The 21,985-nt window shown below is 27.4% G+C and overlaps 1 protein-coding gene and 1 long non-coding RNA gene across 4 annotated transcripts in view; one reads left to right on the top strand and one right to left on the bottom strand.

Moving 5' to 3' along the window:
- The window catches only part of LOC119600926, a 169,702-nt gene that overhangs the window by 21,669 nt on the left and 126,048 nt on the right, over positions 1 to 21,985 (bottom strand). The window lies entirely within an intron of this gene.
- Positions 1 to 21,985, top strand: part of LOC119600923 (acetylcholinesterase) — a 163,306-nt gene that overhangs the window by 104,901 nt on the left and 36,420 nt on the right. For all 3 annotated transcript variants that reach the window (XM_037951512.1, XM_037951510.1, XM_037951511.1), the window contains 2 exons: positions 10,813 to 10,976; positions 12,614 to 12,777. In XM_037951512.1, the coding sequence (XP_037807440.1) occupies positions 10,813 to 10,976; positions 12,614 to 12,777 (328 nt within the window). The remainder of the gene's footprint in view (positions 1 to 10,812; positions 10,977 to 12,613; positions 12,778 to 21,985) is intronic.

Below are 21,985 nucleotides of genomic sequence, written 5' to 3'. Positions count from 1 at the left end.
TTCTGTTATAAAATATAGAAAATGTCTACTAAATTTAATTTCAGCATAACTTAACTTCCAACTAAATGTATGTATGTATTTGTATACTATTTCTCAAGAGCCTTTCCTAACTAGAAAATCATACAAAAGTAACTAAATAGTTAAAAAAGAAAATTCACACATATTTTACGCTTTTGGAGAAAATTAACTTTTCGCCATAACTCAAACTTGTGTCAGTAGTACTAGAGAATGAAATAAGAAAAAAAAGGTCAAAAAAACTTTTTGGTGAAAAGAGAAAGAAAAACATTAAAATCAGCAAAAAGTAGTTTACTACTTTCCACACATAAAAAGAAAAACGAAATGTTTTCACTAGAGATGATAGCATACAGCAGAAGGAGGTTTTACTAGTTTTTAGTTTTCCTTTAAGTATGCGCCATTAACTGTAATAATGATGGCGTTGCTGACGATGCTTTAACCCTGCCTTTAAGGAACACGTGGAAAAAAATCTACTCTATTATATGCAACTTATATAGATGCAGGCATTATGCTGTAGAAATTTATTAGGCCAGCTGCATTTTACAGAAATAAACAAAATTTAAAACAAAAAAAAAAAAAAAAATCTACAAAAAATTTTCTTATAAGAAAAATATAAATTTGGTTGCGTAAAAAGTATATTTCCATTTTAACTTCCAACTAAAAAACCATCCTTATTGTTCATGTTCAAAAACATACAATAAACTTAAGTTTTGTACAATCTTATTTAAATGCCCCCAAACAATGCAATATTTTGTTTTTAGTTTTTTTTTTTTTTAATTTTTTTACTGTTTTTTCTCTCATAAATACTTGTAACTTGTAGTTTAACAACAATAGCAGTTTATAAGTTTTGTAAGAATAGATACATTTTTCGTACAGCATCATGCATGTACTCACACTTACTTTGTGGGTGAGAACATTGCTAAATGAAAAGTGGGAAAAATGTATGTAAGTAGCGTTTGTTAAAAAAAAAAAATAAATAGAATAATGTGTAATGAAGGGGCCATATCTATACGTTTAATGAAAACTGTTTTGCTGCTGTTGCAACAACTATTACTATCATGTCATATAGTCATGTTGTTGATAATTTATGCCCTCAACTTATTTAAACTATAAATTAAAATAAGATGCATATGTTTTATTGTGTTGGCACGTTTCAAGTGCTATTTACATTAAGGTTGTCGAGGTGGATATGTGATAAGTGTTGAAGAAAGGAGAATATTTGGGAAAAAATAATTCCTTAAAAATGTTAAAACTATCTTGGCGAAAAAGTCAAAGATGTTTAATTAGTAGAAAGTTGTGAATAAAAAAAATATTTTACATATAAAAAACCGATCCGCGTTGTAGGCCCTCGATTGTACATGTGGACTCTACCCGTAAAGATCTATATATCCCTCTAATTTTAAAATAATCGGTTTAGTGGTTTAGGTGTAATTGAGTGAAAATTAAAACTTCAACGCCATCTGACGGAGAAATTTAAAATTTTACAGGAACACTTCTCACGATTCTTGAAACATATATTTGAAATTTTTATAGATAGATAGATAGATAGATAGATAGATAGATAGGTAGATAGATAGATAGATAGATAGATAGATAGATAGATAGATAGATAGATAGATAGATAGATAGATAGATAGATAGATAGATAGATAGATAGATAGATAGATAGATAGATAGATAGATAGATAGACAGATAGATAGATAGATAGATAGATAGATAGATAGATAGATAGATAGATAGATAGATAGATAGATAGATAGATAGATAGATAGATAGATAGATAGATAGATAGATAGATAGATAGATAGATAGATAGATAGATAGATAGATAGATAGATAGATAGATAGATAGATAGATAGATAGATAGATAGATAGATAGATAGATAGATAGATAGATAGATAGATAGATAGATAGATAGATAGATAGATAGATAGATAGATAGAGAAATAGATAGATAGATAGATAGATAGATAGATAGATAGATAGATAGATATATAGATAGATAGATAGATAGATAGATAGATAGATAGATAGATAGATAGATAGATAGATAGATAGATAGATAGATAGATAGATAGATAGATAGATAGATAGATAGATAGATAGATAGATAGATAGATAGATAGATAGATAGATAGATAGATAGATAGATAGATAGATAGATAGATAGATAGATAGATAGATAGATAGATAGATAGATAGATAGATAGATAGATAGATAGATAGATAGATAGATAGATAGATAGATAGATAGATAGATAGATAGATAGATAGATAGATAGATAGATAGATAGATAGATAGATAGATAGATAGATAGATAGATAGATATAGATAGATAGATAGATAGATAGATAGATAGATAGATAGATAGATAGATAGATAGATAGATAGATAGATAGATAGATAGATAGATAGATAGATAGATAGATAGATAGATAGATAGATAGATAGATAGATAGATAGATAGATAGATAGATAGATAGATAGATAGATAGATAGATAGATAGATAGATAGATAGATAGATAGATAGATAGAGTATTTAACTCTTTCACTTATACGGGATACCGTTGTCCCATTATTTTTTTTATATCGATATATAGCATCATTTTGAGTTCACAGCTACAGTAAACGGTTATTTCTATTTCTATTCTATTTCTAAAAAGGATAATATCCTACGATATCCTTCGAAAACACTTTTTCCATTTTTCATAAAAATGATCAATATACGTCATCATTTTACATCCATAAAATGTCTAGCGGTTTAGTTTTGTGCGTGAAAGGGTTAAGACATAAATGGGCGGACAAGTAATAAGAGGCGTGACACCTCATATCTCCCATATGAATTAAGTACTGAAGTGAATATACACTGGAAATAGCTAGTAGTGTATACATAAATGTACCATTAAATTCAATCTCTTGTACTTCTCCAAATCGATCGACTTGCCACATTTTAATTTTTTCCTAGAAGAAGCAAAATACAGTAATAATTCCACTTTCTAAGCCTGTAGATTTAAAAATTATATTGTAAGAGAAAATTACAAATTAACCCTATCATGTAAAAAAAATACTTGTCGATTTTTTTTACTGCATTTTTGTCTTTGACATAATTAATAGATATGTATATACTTAATACATAACATTATTACAACTATGAAAAACAATGTTTTTTTGACCAAGTTAATAATACACAGCAAAGAAGGTCACATGTAACCTTGACCATAATTATGGAAACATAACAAATAAAATATTTATATTATTGTGTAATAGTGTTTGCAGTTGTATAAAAATATATGTATGTGTGTTTGTGTCTAACACGCCCACTTTTAGCGAAACAACAGCAATAATGTCTTGGACAAGTTATTACAATAACAACAACAATTAAAAATAATAACAATAAAAGGAAAGAAAATAAATCCAATATATAGAAAAAAAAAAAAAAAACAACACACGCACAATTTAATAAAACATTATACATGTTGTCAAACAACAACTATATTGCTTAAACGTTTGTAGGCAACGATGTTCAGAAAGAAGGGAAAAGTATAGAAAGTGGTCGACAACAATTGTTTACCACCAATGCTGACTATCGCCAACACAATCACAAACGAAATGAGACCAATGCCACGTTTATTGTTGTGTCCCATTAATTTATCACCTGTAATTATTTTATTGTGTTGGTTTGGTTGAGTTTGCTTTTTAAATGGTTAAACAATGAAGTTAAAAAAAGTGCCAGTTAAATCTTAACAAGTGAACTGAAAATGAATACAACCAAAATCAAACTCAAACTCATTTAGAACTAACTACTCTATTCATTTAAGCCACTTCAAACCTTTAATTACTTGTTTCTTGTTGCTCTCTCTTTTTAGTTGTATATGTATATTTTTTATTATTTTATTTACTTGTATTTAATTTGTTCTTCTTTTTTTTGGGTCACAAATTTAAATTTGCATTTCAATTCAATTTCAATTATTTAATATAGTAAAAGAATTTGTGAAACTAACAGTTAAGTATGAGAGGTTGATTATCTTTTCTGTTTGAAAAAGTTCATCATAGTTTGATCAACTTTTCTATATTCTATATATATATATATATATATATATATAAGAAAAATAGGCAATACAGACTGATTAACTTTTCTATATGAAACAATACAACATAGATTGATTAACATTTATATAAAGAAAACATAGAAAAGTTCATTACGGTTCATTACGATTACGGCTTGGACGACTATATGACACTCTACATCAGTTAAGATTGTTCGTCGTTCGTGACATTTGTACGCCTACAGGGTGGTATAGATTCAGAGAATTTGAAAAAAACTCATTCCTTTCGTCACCTGGTTCTCAAAATATGGAGTAAACAAGTAAGAATTTATATTTGGCTATGATCGATCATATCCTTATACATTTTCGTAGAGAGATTTACGTCTATATCAGTTATTTATGCAGAATATCATCATGATATTAGTGTTTATAAGAGAATTTTGAACATCAAGTCATTTTCTGAAGGGGACTTTTTATGAGGACCGATAATTACTAAAATCTGCAGTAGCATTATGACTTACATATATAAAACTTTTTTTGAAGTCTTACAAGAACATTTAACATATTTATGAGCTCAAAGGCCCTATTAGGGGGGTACAGTTGTATGGGGGCTATACGAAGTAATGGGACGATTTTAACCAATTTCAATAAGCTTCGTCCTGGGTTCAGAAAAACAGTAGGTGTCATGAAATTATCTTGAAAATTGCGACCTGTAGAGTGCGCACAAGGTTTACATGGACACAAAGACGGACGGACGGACATAACTAAATCTACTCAGAAAGTGATTCTGAGCCGATTGGTATACGCGTCAAAAACAGAAGAGTTTTCAAAGTACATGCAAAAATTAACGAAATAGATGTTTCTATTTTGTTTTAATTTCTAACAGTAAGGGACATATCATTCTAGTAGTAGTAACCCATAATACTGTGAGACAAAATAAACGATAATTGCAATACCTGGGAAGTGATACTATTTTTCTGAAAGGTGGATCCGAGTAAAACAAGAATATGTTTTTGAAATTTGCCAAACACCTCCAAAATCTTGAGTACGGGTAAAAAAACCCATTTTTCGTACCTTTAGGCACTTATAACTCACCAATTTAGTTAAATCTGAACCGATTTTAAGTTTCTATACGAGTTTAGAAAGCAGAAGCTGAGGCCTTTATAATGACATATATGACGTTTAAGTAACCTGGAGAGATATGTGTGAATTTCATCAGCAGAGATATTTTTATTTTAGTTTTGCACCGTTGTCCAAGTTTGGAGATGTTTTTTGAAAGTATTTCATATAGGAATCGTACTTATTTATTAACTGTTAACTATGTTTATGTAATTTATGGATAAAATTAAATACAGGTATAGTGACTAGGGTCAAATATGGACCGATGCTCATAAAACTTATTTACGGCAAATTTTGTCATAATACTACAGCTTATAAGAGAGTTATGGATGTATGAGTTTTTTTTTTTAAATTTGTTAAAAGTAGAATCATCTTCTATTCCTTTTGTTCACATGAATATTGACTAAAAAGAGTATAAATTGTTATAAGTGAAACCTTAATATAATTGTGGTTATTTAAGCATTATTAAAACAATCATTATTTATAATTTTCCTTTTCACCTGCCTTATTTATATTTAAATTGTTTTCTTGTGGTTTATAGAAAATCACGTTGATATTGTAAGCTTTCATGTTTTTTGTATTGTTTAAGATAGTTTTTGTGCTCAAAAAAGTGAAATATGTCATATTGAGGTATTTATTAATTTCTTTTTGTGGTTATAGATAATATAAAATAAAGTGCAAGGGTAAAGTGATAAATTAAAAAAATATAATTTAAACCTCATTTTATAAAACCATAAACAAGTAAGAAAGTATAGTCAGGCGAGGCCGACCATATGATACCCTACACCAGTTATGAATATTAAATGTGATTTATTTTTCATAATAAAGCATTTATCTTCAATATTCCCTTGTTCCGATACATTTAAGCAATTTATGAATGAAAAACTAATTTTCTAAAAGAGGCTTTGTATGGGGGCTAGGGGCAAATATGGACCAAGCCCGATAAAATTTTGTGAATATATTTATATTTACATAATATTTTATTGTGCTGAATTTCATCGCGATATTTGTGTTTATAAGTTAATTTGGGACATTCAAGTAATTTTCTGAAGGGGACTTTGTATGGGAGCTAGGGTCAAATGGGGCCCGATCTTTATGAAATTTGGCAGGGTCATCAAGACTTCTATAAAACTTAGTTGTGCCGTATATTATCGATATATCTGTATATTTAACATAATTATGAGCTCAGAAGCCCTTTTCGGGGGGTTCTGTTCTATGGGGGCTAGGTGAAATAATTGACCGATTTTAACCATTTTCAATAGGCTTCGTCCTTGGGTCAAACAAAATGTGCATGCCAAATTTCATCAAATTATCTTGAAAATTGCGGCCTGTAGCTTGCGCACAAGGTTTACATGGACAGCCAGCCAGCCAGCCAGACGGACGGACGGACATAGCTTAATCGACTCAGAAAACGATTCTAAGCCGATTGGTATACTTTAAGGTGGGTCTAGGACGAATATTTTTGTATGTTACAAACATCAGCACAAATCCAATATACCCTCCCCACTAAAGTGGTGTAGGGTATAAAAAATCAAAATTAAAAAATTATAATAATAATTTGCACTAAATGAATGCCTCTTTTTTTTAAAGAAAATATGAAAATGTTATAAAGTAATTAGTTACTAAAATAAGAGCACATACCACGAACTTTAATCAACCTTCGTAGAAACTGTCCGCTACTTATCTATATCTCGGTGTGGGTACATTAGCATTCGTATGCATGTATATTTTATGAAGTGTCATATTTAATTTTCAGTCTGACATAATTCATGGTAAACATAGAATATCCTGCAAAAGAAGCCACAAATTATACTTGAATATAGAAAATTCCTTCTCCTCCTGCTAACCCTCTACCCACCAATCATATAATCCTGACAAAATTATTTCTGTTTTTTTTTTTTTTTTGACAAAAAACTGTTTCCTTTCTTTTACTACTGTTCTCCTGCTGTCTCTGCAAAATACAAATTGCTGGACTTTTTTTCCTTGTATTAAACAATATTAAAAAAATTTAAGGGAAGATATAAATTTGTTATAATAAAAACTACAAAAAAAAAAAAAACAATGAAAGAATGTTTAATAATATGTTGTTTTAAAGAAATAATCAATAATAAGTATGAATATTAAAATAAGTAAATTTAAATGTGATAAAATAAACAAATAAGCTTTAATCTTCTGTATTTTAAAATAAGAGTACTTATATACTTTTTCAGTTAGGGTGAATTAATAAAATTATTAGTACAGGATTATATATACATATTACCTAAGGCGTATGATTAATAATATTGCAAATAAAATATATAAATATTTTTCATAATCATAATTTAATCTTTTATTTGTTTAATGTTCATACGTAAACAATGACCAATATCAATGTGGATAGAAGAAGACATATCGCTCATTTACTAATAATTAAAAAAAGAACATTTAGTAAAAATTGGTTTTGAATGTTTTCTATCATTTTACAATTTCTTAAATAACGTTTAAATAAACAATGGAAACTTATCATTTCCAATATTAATCAGAAGTTGTTTAACTTTTCTATATAGAAAATTTCAGATTTCGATCAACTTTTTTATAGAAATATTCAACGTTGTGTGATCAAGTTTTCTTAAGGAAAAAATCATATTTATTTGATTAATTAAAAATGTAAATGTATTTTATATATAAGAGCATTTAATTTATAATTTGTTCACTCCAAATACTTTTAATAATAATTAATAAAATGTGTTATAACTAAAGGCGTATGAGTATTGTACAATAAAAACGCACAATACTCATACGCATAGGTATCCTAATCGTAGCAATAAACATTAGGCAGGCCAACGATGAAAAAACTTTTTAAATCAATTTCACTAATCACAATGTTATTTGGTGTGATGATTCCGAATATGGAAATAAAAAAGTCGTATCACCCATCAATTTGACACATTTTCATCATTTAGTCATTTTAACTGTATACTTGTGTTCCAAAGATAAAATTCTGTAATATTACAAATGTTACGAATAGTGCCGTCTCTGCCTCTAGACTTATACTGTAAATTATAGAAATGCATTCTGGAAAAATTCAGCGCGATAAGGCCACGTTAATTAGTGGCACCACGGTTTTTACAAAAATTTTTTATATTTCTTGGATTTTAACTGCAACCCAGCAAAAAAGAACTTCCAAAGAAGCGAAAAAGATGTAGAATTTACTCTATGGAAGTACTAAAAAAGACCTGAAGAAGTGATGATTTTAACATAGGCTTGTCATAGGAGGGATGTCCTTTTTATTTGATTTCAAATTCACTATTTCTGAAGTCATTTTTGGAAGTTATTCGGAATTGAAATTGTAGTATTACAGAATACAACTAATTTGACTTAAATAATATTAACATTAATTCGGATAATAGACATAATTAATACAAAAGCCCAAATATAACATTTTTATCCCATAAAAATTTAAGAACAAAAAATATATCTTCAACATTGAAAAAATAGAATTATTTTCGCTTCTTTGGGAGTCTTTAAACGTTACTTCCTCAGAAGGTAAAAGAATTAAATTTGTGCTACTTTTAAAGTGGTGATAAATGTTATTCTTTTGGAAGTACTTCGTTTTATTATTGCTGGATTATAATTTGTTCACTCCAAATAGTTTTAATAAACTGATGGCGTATGAGTATTTTGCAATACAAATAATTAATCATCATACGCATAGCTATCCTACTTAAACTTTACGAAGGCCGATAAAATTTGAAAAAAATAGAAACCCTGAAACCAAGTTCTACATTTCTTAAGGATGTAGTAGAGCTGAATGCGAATCTGACCTTTCAATCACATCTGGAATTTGAAATATCATGCCCTGAGAAGTTTATTTATATTCTGCCAGCTCAATTCTTTAGAAAATTGTACTTTGGTATTTATGTTGATAATTTGTCGTTTAAAAGTATTTAGTTTAGTTTTAACAAAATTTATTTTATTTAGCAAGAATACTCTAGTATAGAATTTATTAGGAGTTATTTAAGTAAATTATTTTTTGTTCATTAATTTAAATAAAATTTTTTTTATCGAAAAAATTACTTTTGCATTAAAGTTGTTCTTTTTGCTCATACTAATATATAGAGGCGAATTTGTTTTATTTGCTACTTTACGGTAAACAATAATAAATGTTGTAGCAAAACATTAAAACAATTAAACACTTCTTTTGAGGTCAGACATTGTTTAAATCCAACAAACATTTGAGAAAAAAAAACAACAGCAAAATATATATGAATATATTAGAAAAAATTAAAAGAATCTACAAAAAATAAAATAAAAAGAGAAGAAAAAAAAATAAAATGGAAGGAAGAAATTTTAATCTGTGGCATACTTTATTTAACAATAGAAAAAACTAATACACATGCACATTAGACCGACACACTCTGTATGGAATGTGACGTCGTGTATTTCTTATCCCTTTCAAAATTTAACTTCCTTTCCCTTTAACTTTCCAAAAAGCTATTCGCGAGCTGGAAACTATTAGATATAACTTTCAAATAATAACTCAAATATATGTTCTTCAAAAGAATGTAAAAAATAACTGATTTTTGAAATCGGTCCAAATAACTAACGCTAACGGCTATCGAAAGGTTTTTTGAAAAATCGTGTCCTTTTTATGGTTCAGCTAACAACCTATATTTTGAGAATGGTGAGACAATTACTTGTTCTCTATGAGTCGGTCTAATATACATATACGCAAAAAAACACTTTAGCAGCAGCACAAGTACTACTATAAATATTAAATAGCGCATAGAGAGGACATAACAGTGGGATCCAATGAAGTTAATTTACAAAGTAGAGTTTAAATACTAAAATAATCTTAGCCATTATACTAGGGCTAAATAAACGAAAATTAAACATTTTTTTACGGTATTTATTTAAAATAAAACAAATAACTAATTATGAATTTTTTATTTGTTACACACTGTAAATATGCTTATACATGTTTATATCAAAGATTGTTTTTGTTTCTGTTTTTTTGCTTTATAAGTGTTTGGATATTATGCTGCTATTTAAAAAAAGTTTACAAACACTCTCTCACACACATATATAAAGTTTTCTCTAAAGTCCTTTTATGTTTGCAATAAAATGCAACAGTAGCATCATCAACTGCAACAATAACAACAGCAACAAGAGGAAAATTCTCATCAACCTAGAGTTTAGTAGTTGAGACTTATAAGCCTTCCATTTAACACACATAAAAAATGAAGCAAATCAGGCAAACGACAAACATGCAGTCAGACATACACAAACAAGCAAAGGCAGGCAAAGCAATCAAGCAACAGAGTCGAGTCACTTGTGCCAATTTTGAAGCAATTTACTTATGAACATAAAAACAAAAGAAGCAAAAATAAATATATACATGTATATGTATGTACATATGTATGTATGTATATGTATGTACATATGAATATGTATGAATAAAAAGAAAAAAAATGTTTATCACTCCAATTTATCTTGTATCCTCAATATTTAAAGTACACATTCAATTCAACAAAGATACTTGTGCGGACAGACGGACACACTTGAAAGTTTTAATATAAAGTCTATATTGTTTTTTTGAAGTAGTTATGGATTATTGTAATAATTTCTATTATTTTTGTTTATTACAGCGCACAAGTACCTCCTTGTGGGGTGAATGGATGGGCGTTTTACACGGCGATGAAATCGAGTACTTCTTTGGTCAACCCTTAAATACATCACTGCAGTATCGAGCCGTAGAACGAGAGTTGGGAAAACGTATGCTCAATTCAGTTATTGAATTTGCAAAAACGGGGTAAGTTTTGCTTAAATCCATATTATTGCAAAATAAATATTGTATGTGCATGTATCATTTTTTCTATTTTAATTTAAGAAATATGCTTATTTTTTCTTAAAATATTTTAAATTCCTTCTTTCAAACCCCCCAAAAGTAAAACTAATGATTTGTATACATTTTACTTTTCAGTAGATAAATACAAAAAAAAAAAAAAGATTCTTAAGAGAAAACTAATCCCTAGAGTTTAGCTGTCAACGTGTTTTGCAACAATTTGCTTGATTTAAGTTGCAACAACATACATATAAAACAAAAAACTATGAAATTATAGTCAGGCTGTGTCGCCCATATGATTCCCTACACCATTTTTAAGTAAAAATGCTTTATAGAGCCAAATATAGTTCAATGTTTAAGGTGGTCAAATTTCATTATGATTCCCAGTCCATCATAACTGTTCAAGTGATCTTAATATAAATCGCTCTCACTTTTCATCAAAGTTTCTTGAAAAGTTCGTCCTGTATTTTCTTGGCAAGCTTTACATGGACAGACGGACGTGTCCATGACTTAATCGAATTACAAAATTGTTACAATATGCTGTTTAGAGCATTATGTTTGTGCGCTACATCAGTACAAATCCAAACATGGCCGACCATATGATACCCTACACCAGTGTTTATGTTAAAAATGTTGATTATTTTTGTAATAATAAAGTATTTAATTTCATTTTTATCTTAATTCAGAAATATTCTAACAATTTGTTGACAAAAAAAGGAATTTTCTAAAAGAGGGATTGCAAGGGGCAGGGGGTTAATATGCACCTATCCTTATACATTTTTGTAGAGGGATTTACGTCTACATTAGTTATTTATGCAGAATATCATCGTGATATTACTGTTTATAAGTGAATTTTGACCATCAAGTCATTTTCTGAAGGGTTCTTTGATGATGGCCGATCATTACGAGAATCAGCAGTATCATTAAGATTTATATAGAACTAAGTTTTTTGAAGTGATATAATAAAATTTAACATATTTGTCCTACTCGGGGGTACGGTTGTATGGGGGCTATACGAAATGGTGCACCTATTTTAACCATTTTCAATATCCTTCGTCCTTGGGTCAAAAGAAGGGTATGTGCCAAATTTCATCAAATTATCTTGAAAAGAGTACGCACAAGGTTTACATGAACACACAGACGGATAGACGGACGGATGGACGGACTTAGCTAAATCGACTCAGAAAGTTATTCTGAGCCGATTGGTATACTTTAAGGTGGATGTAGGAGCAATATATTTGGGTTCTACAAACACCCACTATAGTGGTGTAGGGTATAAATAAATCAAGTAAACATTTCTATAATAGAGTATCTCTAGTATTCATATCTCTAATAGGCTTAGTGGTCAAAACGAATTTCTTTTCCTTAAACTTGCAACCAAAATGTTTACTGGTGTAAATGTACAAAAAAAGCTTTTATATGTATATAAACTTAGTGTAGACAATAACCAACTAAAATTGTTATACAAACCTATAATTTTTACCACTAACATAAAAGCTCTTTCACTTAAAAACTACCACCATCTATTCATGGTGAATTTAAAGTTATAACACATATTATTGAGCTTTTTTAAAAATAACTGTAAAACTATTATATTTTTACAGTAATCCAGCTGTTGATGGTGAAGAATGGCCAAATTTCTCTAAAGAAGATCCTGTTTATTATGTCTTCAGTACAGATGAAAAAACTGAAAAACTACAAAGAGGTCCATTGGCCAAACGATGCTCATTTTGGAATGATTATCTGCCGAAAGTACGAAGTTGGGTTGGTAAGTGTTGAATTTTTATTTATAAATTCGAATATAAGTTCTTCAGTTATAGGATGTGAGGGTGTAAAGAAAAGCTTTAAAAGCTGTTATAGTTAAATCCTGAACCTTATTAAGAAAAATAATTGTTTTGTAGATGTTAAAGTTTTGTGTACATTTATTATCACAGTATTATTTTATTTATTGTTGTTGCTGATTTACATATATTTTTGTTTGCATTTTTTTAGTTGCAGTCAATTATTAAATGAAACATGTATTTTATCATAAAATTAGTTTTTATGTGTTTTTTTTTTTATTGAAATCATTTGAAAAAACTTTTCACTTTGCAAATTCATTAATTCTCTTTGTTTTTGCTGTTAATTAAAATTTTTTTGTTAAAATGTCGAGTTTTGTGTTGGTTTGTTTTTTATAGTGTTTATTAATTTGTAAAAATATTATTGTTTTAGTGGAATTGGAAATTTTTTTTTTGATAATATTCCCAAATATGTTTTTTGACCTTTCATGACTAGGAGTGAAGTTTGCTTTGGTGAGTTATACATTTCAACAACATTTGCAAACTATATATAAATTTTTTATCAAAGTGATTTTAATTTAAATTGTAAGATCTTTTTCATTAGAACAGCTACATGCTTCTTTTGCTCAAGTCATAGAAAATTGTGTCTAGCAATTTCATTTGCACCAGCGCTTCCGGAGCAAACATTTAAACGATGTCGATATCGATTGAAATAAAAAAAATCATTTCTATAACTCATCCACAAGACTTTTAATTTAAAGAAAACCCATTTTATTAAAAATTAAAGTTTGCGGTGCGAAGTACATATTCTCTGGGTAAATCCATCTTCTTAGTGATATGTTAAGATTTAATTTTAATTGTAATCATCGACTTTATTTTCTACTTTATAAAAATACAACTGGAATTTTGAGCTTACTTGTCTTGTCCCACATTTATCATGTAGTTTAGGAAATTATTTTCAAAGAAAAGTTTTTCAAACTCAAACAAATTTTACTCCCGGAATCAAAGACATGTTTGTCTCCTTCTTCAACTCAGAATACATATCATCATCGTACTAACCTCGAACTCATTTCTTCTAAGGAAACTTTTCGTCCTCCTGTCGTTGGGGTCTCTCTATAGGATTTTTATGGTCCTTCCCACTTTGTTATACCCTACACCACTTTAGTGGGGAGGGTATATTGGATTTGTGCTGATGTTTGTAACATACAAACCTTGTGCGCAAGGTACAGGTCGCAATTTTCAAGATAATTGGATGAAATTTGGCATGCACGTTTTATTTGGACGAAGCCTATTGAAAATGGTTAAAATCGGTACATTATTTCACCTAGCCCCATAGAACAGAACCCCCCGAAAAGGGCTTCTGAGCTCATAATTATGTTAAATATACAGATATATCGATAAAATACGGCACAACTAAGTTTTATAGAAGTCTTGATGACCCTGTCAAATTTCATAAAGATCGGGCCCCATTTGATACTAGCTCCCATACAAAGTCCCCTTCAGAAAATTACTTGAATGTCCCAAATTAACTTATAAACACAAATATCGCGATGAAATTCAGCACAATAAAATATTATGTAAATATAAATATATTCACAAAATTTTATATTTGCCCCTAGCCCCCATATAAAGCCTCTTTCAGAAAATTAGTTTTTCATCCATAAATTGCTTAAATGTATCGGAACAAGGGAATATTGAAAATAAATGCTTTACTATGAAAAATAAATCACATTTAATATTCATAACTGGTGTAGGGTATCATATGGTCGGCCTCGCCCGACTATACTTTCTTACTTGTTTTTTAATTCAACCTTTGTTGTGTCAAACGGTTTTACATTCGTTAGTTTAACTTATATCAGTTCCCTTATCATTATGGCAAGTACATTCGCTCTCTCAATACCGATAATCCCTCTCTTACAGTATAATCAGTATTTATCAGCTGATATCGTCATATCTTCTGACTGTTAGTCGTAATTCAGGTCTAAGTTGGGGAACAAATCTCGCGTCATCGCGATTATTTCTTAAACGCGTTCAGGCTTGTGTTTGTTGCCTGGACAGTTTTGCGTCTCGCTTGCACTGGTGTTATGTATTACTTCGTATAGCTGTTTAAAGTTATGCCTTGTTTACATTAACCGAGTGCTTTCGTTTCACCTCAAAGTAAGGTTATGTTTTATTGGTGAAAACTATATAACACTCAAACGTTTATACCCTGGTGGAAACCATTAAATCTCTTCTTTTTCTCTTTTGTTCTCTTGACATCAAATTTGGCATTGTTTGATCAGTAGAAATATTTTAAAATATTTTTTGAAAAATGTTCTTTTTAAAACTTTGAAGTCCTTTAAAAAGGACACAGGATCACGAAATGAAAAACTAACAACGCAATTATTCTCCATTAAATTTATAGTTTCATCTGGTTGATGTCTAACAATTTTTTCTCTTTTTGTTGGGCGGTGTAATCGAATTCATTTTTCTTCCATCAGTAAGTTAATGTTTTTCTCTATAAATTAAGATTTCATGTTTTCGACCATTCATGATTTCAGTATGCGAACAGACTTATCTGGTATTTATGTATAACAACCCAATATGTTTTTGAAACTACTTCCTTTTAAATATTATTGGAGTAAATGATCCATTTAGCAGTCCGAATGCAGGCATGGACTATATTTACTATTTGGAATACAATATTGTCTATAACCTGCATTACATAGGACCACATGGCGGATGCCATAATTTTAGCAAGTGAGTAGTTTTGGAATTACTCTGATGTAATGTATGGATGGATTACGTGGTCCTCACCTTGGACATCACAATGTTTTTCCACATATTGGGATTAGTTTTGGATCAGTCCTAGTCTTTTGAGAAGTACTCCTTCGATATGCAGCAATTTTGTCAGAGCTTTGGTTGACGTATTGCTCATGGCACTACTTATAACCAAGCAATATATACGCTTAACTCCCAGTAGTGGTATGTTTGACTTTTTGTCCGAAGAAGCCCACTAGATAATTTGAAGCTTAAGTTAGAATAGTTGGGCTAAAACCCTATTTAAAGCCTATGTCTTATTGCTGTAACTCCTTTTAGCCTTTATAAGCAAACGAATCACAAATAAAACTTGAATAAACAATTATTTTTGTTTTTATTTAATTATAAATATTTAATTAAATTTTAAAATGTTCAATTCATATCGAAATATGGGGATATTGTAAACAATTTCTCCTCTTATAATTTCTACATTCAATACCGCACCTGGGACTTTTTTTAATTAATAGACATACTAAAACAAAACTAGTTATTTATTTTCCAATTTTTTTTATTACCGGTCGCCATTTCTCATAAATCAAAAATTTTATTGCGAAATAATCCAACCATTTCTGCAAATTATTAACAAAATATGAATAATTATTAAGAAAATAAAAAAAGAATAATAAAATTGATATCAATCAACCATCAAAAGTGTCATAAAATAATAAACATCAACATCATTAACATAATATTTGTTTATTTGATTTAAATATTTTATGTTCTTTTTCCTAAATAAAAAATATTATTTTACTATTGCGACACGAATAAATATTGAAAAGAGCAACGCAATTAACAATTCAATAGAAAAAATAATCGGCAAAATCTCACAGAAAAAACAAAACACTTAAGGAAGAATGGATTGATTTTATACAGATTTTAAATGTATATTTTAAGCAAAAATCTTTTAAAACAGCAATAAATTTATAAAATAACAAAAATTCATAGAAATTTATAAAATGAAATAAAGATGCTAATGGGACACGCCTTATGTGAAATATTAAATTTTTGTCTGATATTTTTTCTTCTTTCATTTTTTTAATTAGATAACATATTTGAATTGTACAAATAATGAAACCAAAATATGGAATATTTCCCTTTTTTTTCTGAGAACTTTATCATGTCTTATATAAAGAATTGAAAAAGATTTATTGCTTTATATACACAACAACAGTTGTAAATGAAATTAACGGATTATTTTATGTTAAGACAACATAATTTTACTAATTTATTCTTTTGTATGAAATTTTATTTGTTTTTATTTTTCGTGTCTGCTTTACTGGTGATTCATATAAACAGACATATTTGATCGATGTGTTTTTTGCTCTACTTTAGTTTCAAGAGAAATTAAGTGTTGGTTTAATTTAAATTATTTATTAATTTATAACATAATTTTCTATTGTTTTAAACTTTTATAAACATATGTACATGTGTTTGTAGGGCTAAAAAGGCTAAAAGGTCCCTTTTTGAGGTTTTTATGATTTTTTCATATTTCTTTAAAAGGAACGACGACGCTTTCAATGCATACAGTTTATTTGTCAAAAAAATGATAAAAGTCATAAAAACCTTAAAAAAGGACCTTTTTATCCTTTCATCCAGCTATGGACGGCAGGATAAAAATTTTGGGAAATGGTATCTAAGAATTAACTAAATTTTATTTTTTGGTTGGAACATCAGCAACATCCATTTTGGGGACACCCTAATATATTTTCTTGTCGCTGCACGGTGGGCAGAATCAAAGCATAATTAATAATTCTCAAAAATTAAAGAATTTATCAAAAATTCGTTAAATTTTCTTCTATATTCTATAGAAAATTTTCGATAAATTTTCCATCTATGGAATATTTTCAATAAATATAAAATAAATATAAAACTTTCGATAAAGTTCCTTCCTAATGAAGAAAAAATGTTGATAAATTTTCTTCTAAAGAAAATTTTTTACACAAATCCTATCTATAGAAAATTTTCGATAAATTTTTTATTTATAGATAATTTTCGATAAATTTTCTATTTATAGATAATTTAAAAAATTTTCAATAATTTTCTTTCTTTAGAAAATTTTCGATAAATTTTCTTTAGAACATTTTCGATAAATTTTCTTTCTTTAGAACATTTTTGATAAATTTTCTTTCTTTAGAACATTTTCGATAAATTCTATAGATAATTTTTTTCTTAAAGAAGAAAAAATTTCGATAAATTTTCTTTCTTTCTTTAGAATTTTTCAATAAAGTTTCTTCCTAAAAATGTTCTATAGAGATTTTTCGACAAATTTTCTTTCTGTAGAAAATTTTCGACAAATTTTCTTTCTGTAGAAAATTTTCGACAAATTTTCTTTCTGTAGAAAATTTTCGACAAATTTTCTTTCTGTAGAAAATTTTCGATAAATTTTCTTTCTGTAGAAAATTTTCGATAAATTTTCTTTCTGTAGAAAATTTTCGATAAATTTTCTTTCTGTAGAAAATTTTCGATAAATTTTCTTTCTGTAGAAAATTTTCGATAAATTTTCTTTCTGTAGAAAATTTTCGATAAATTTTCTTTCTGTAGAAAATTTTCGATAAATTTTCTTTCTGTAGAAAATTTTCGATAAATTTTCTTTCTGTAGAAAATTTTCGATAAATTTTCTTTCTGTAGAAAATTTTCGATAAATTTTCTTTCTGTAGAAAATTTTCGATAAATTTTCTTTCTGTAGAAAATTTTCGATAAATTTTCTTTCTGTAGAAAATTTTTGATAAATTTTCTTTCTGTAGAAAATTTTTGATAAATTTCTTCTTAGAAAATTTTCGATAATTTTTCTTTAGAAAATTTTCGATAAATTTTCTTTCTTTAGAAAATTTTCGATAAATTTTCTTTCTTTAGAAAATTTTCGATAAATTTTCTTTCTTTAGAAAATTTTCGATAAATTTTCTTTCTTTAGAAAATTTTCGATAAATTTTCTTTCTTTAGAAAATTTTCGATAAATTTTCTTTCTTTAGAAAATTTTCGATAAATTTTCTTTCTTTAGAAAATTTTCGATAAATTTTCTTTCTTTAGAAAATTTTCGATAAATTTTTTTCTTTAGAAAATTTTCGATAAATTTTCTTTCTTTAGAAAATTTTCGATAAGTTTTCTTTCTGTAGAAAATTTTCGATAAATTTTCTTTCTGTGGAAAATTTTCGATAAATTTTCTTTCTGTAGAAAATTTTTGATAAATTTTCTTTCTTTAGAGAATTTTCGATAAATTTTCTTTCTGTAGAAAATTTTCGATAAATTTTTTTTCTGTAGAAAATTTTTGATAAATTTTCTTTCTATAGAGAATTTTCGATAAATTTTCCTTCTGTAGAAAATTTTTGATAAATTTTCTTTCTTTAGAGAATTTTCGATAAATTTTCCTTCTGTAGAAAATTTTCGACAAATTTTCCTTCTTTAGAAAATTTTCGACAAATTTTCTTTCTTTAGAGAATTTTCGATAAATTTTCTTTCTGTAGAAAATTTTTGATAAATTTTCTTTCTGTAGAAAATTTTTGATAAATTTTCTTTCTATAGAGAATTTTCGATAAATTTTCCTTCTGTAGAAAATTTTTGATAAATTTTCTTTCTTTAGAGAATTTTCGATAAATTTTCCTTCTGTAGAAAATTTTCGACAAATTTTCCTTCTTTAGAAAATTTTCGACACATTTTCCTTCTTTAGAAAATTTTCGACAAATTTTCCTTCTTTAGAATATTTATAAATGTTCATTTTATAAAAAATTATAGAAAATTTTCAATAAAATTTTTTTCAAATTTTCATTCTATTCTAAGAAATATTGAATAAATTTAGAAAATAATCAACAAATAATTTAGTTTCGAAATGTATACTGTTAAATACATGCTGTTGCTTGTACTTCTGGAATTCTCTGTTATTTTTTTCAAAAGAAGATCTGTATTTCTTAGTCATTAGTTTGACATAAATTTGTATTTTCTTTACAAAGTATAGCTTGAGTCATTTTGCTTGATTATTTTTTTTTCTTGTTTGCCAAAGTTCCCATAAATTATCTTTTCCTGTAAAACAGTGACACAAGTCTTGTGCGTGTGCGATGATAAATCGATCAAAATAATCAAAGACATACAGAAAACACAATATTTTGTTAAAATGAAAACTGTGTTAAAAAGCTATAATCTTTAGTTAAAAAGAAATATACAAATTTTAAATCTAAAAACTGATATGGTAACAAGAAACTTAAAAAAAAAACAGTTGACCACATACATAATAATACGTTTATTAAGGGGTTATTGAAATTTTAATCTAAAGAAAAAAAGACGGCAAAAAATCTAAAACAAAAAACCACAAATTATGCATAAAAGACCAAAATTTTAAATAATTTTACAACCCATTTATATGTGAAACACTGATACATAATAAGAAAAATAAGCTTAAAAATTTATTAACAACATTTGGTTGTATTTGTTTTTGGCAGTCAGTGTGTTTGTATTAAATCAAAGAAAAAATATATATTTTTTAAATTATAAAAGCAACATTTAAGATGAAAGAAAGTCTTTGGTCTTTTATTTAAAAAAAAACAAGGCAACCAATCTTAGTTTTGTGACAATGATAAATAAGCTTGAATTAATTTGACAAAAAAGAAAAAAAAAACAAATATTGTATTAACCACAGAAAAGAAGAAGATGCCAATTTAATGGCCTGGAGGTGAAAGACTTATTTTATATACAAGCAACTCTATATGATATTTATAGATTTAACAATTAATTGGTTAAAATTGAATTTTATTATAGACAAACTGCTTTATATATTAATGCGTTTGATTATATATCATCTATTACTAAACTATTTAAGAGTAAGACATACAGTAAGCAGCAGCCATTAAGTAGTATGTGTCATTCATTTTATAAGCACTTCTTAAGAATGTATTTCTTTATAGTGTGCTGCTTAAGTCGTTTGCTATTTGTGCTAAACCAAATTTTTTTAAATACTTTTTTTGCGTTTTATTTCTTTTAAAGATTTTAACGATAAAAATTAGCTTAAATTTTTAGTGTTTGTTGTTGTTGTTGTTGTCTGCGTATCAGTTGTTGCTTAGGAGGCAGGCTTGTATTCAGTTTAAATAACAACCGCGCCGTTGTGTCTGCCAAACCATGTATTATTCATTAATTTTTATTTATATTTATATTTCTTTCTTTATAATTTGTATTATACTATACAGTGGACGTCCAATAGTACGTATACTCTTTATTACGAATATCCAATAATACGAATGGCAAAGTTGTTGCATTGTCTACTCTATAGTACGAATAAAGTCACAATTTTTCTGTTCGATAGTACGAATAACGCATTTTTTATGGGAATTTTGGTTTTATTTACGTATGAATGAAGTTTTTATTATGTTTTTATTTTATTATTTCGGTATCATTCACCTTAAGCTCAGTAATTTTGAAGTTTTTTTGTATTTATTACAAGTGTTTTGTATTTTTAAAAATCCTATACACACAATTTACTGCATGTATATTTACAAATCAACAATTATTTAGTGTTATTAATTTATTTAATTGGAATTTTGATTACCCAAGAGAAGAAATTAAATTGGATGATAACGCCAATGAGGAAAGTATTTTATTAGTTCCCGACAATAACTCTGCTGAGAACAATATTGAAGCCTCAAAAGCGCTGTTATTGAAAAAGCCGTAATAATCATTTTACAATGTAATAAACATCGATGTTAAATGATGGATTTTTTAATAAGTAAAATGATATTTATATACATATGTATGTATGAACTGTTAATTTTGAAAATAGTTGGACTCCACATTCCAAACAATGGGTTTAAGGATAACTATTCTAATTTTTAAGAGAAAATTATAAATTAGAGAATTGTGGTATATTCCATTCAAGATTCTAATAAAAGTTTTATGTAATCTGAACATTTTAGAACACATATATAAATTGCAAATTGTCTTTGGAACACATCTTTTTAAAAACATTAAAATTTAAAACCTTCTACATATATCTCATTTCAACCATTGGACTCACGATACTTTCAAAATTAACAATTCATATACGTAAATATGTCACTTTTATGCCTGTTTATGTACTTTTATGCCTTTATGTAATTTTTCATGAAAAATAAATAAAATCCAATATTTTATGTGTATTATTTGAATTTAAACATACAAAATGTGTTGTTCAATAATACGAATTTTTCGGTATTACGAAAGGGCCTGACACTATATAATTCGTACTAGTGGACGTCCACTGTATATGTTTTTGATTATTTTCTATATATGTATATTTTGCATGAATAATTTCTTATTTATAAGATGTATTATAAATGATGAAAATTAACAAATAATAATAAATGTTAATTTATTTAGTTTATTTTTATAACTACAAGAAACAACAATAAAAATTAATAAAATCAAACTCGATTTAAAAAT

Source organism: Lucilia sericata, unplaced genomic scaffold (assembly GCF_015586225.1).
Source record: "Lucilia sericata isolate MDLA Ls3-8-SP2 unplaced genomic scaffold, ASM1558622v1 Contig000128F_arrow, whole genome shotgun sequence".
NCBI lineage: Eukaryota > Metazoa > Arthropoda > Insecta > Diptera > Calliphoridae > Lucilia > Lucilia sericata.
This window is presented reverse-complemented; position numbering and strand designations above follow the sequence as displayed.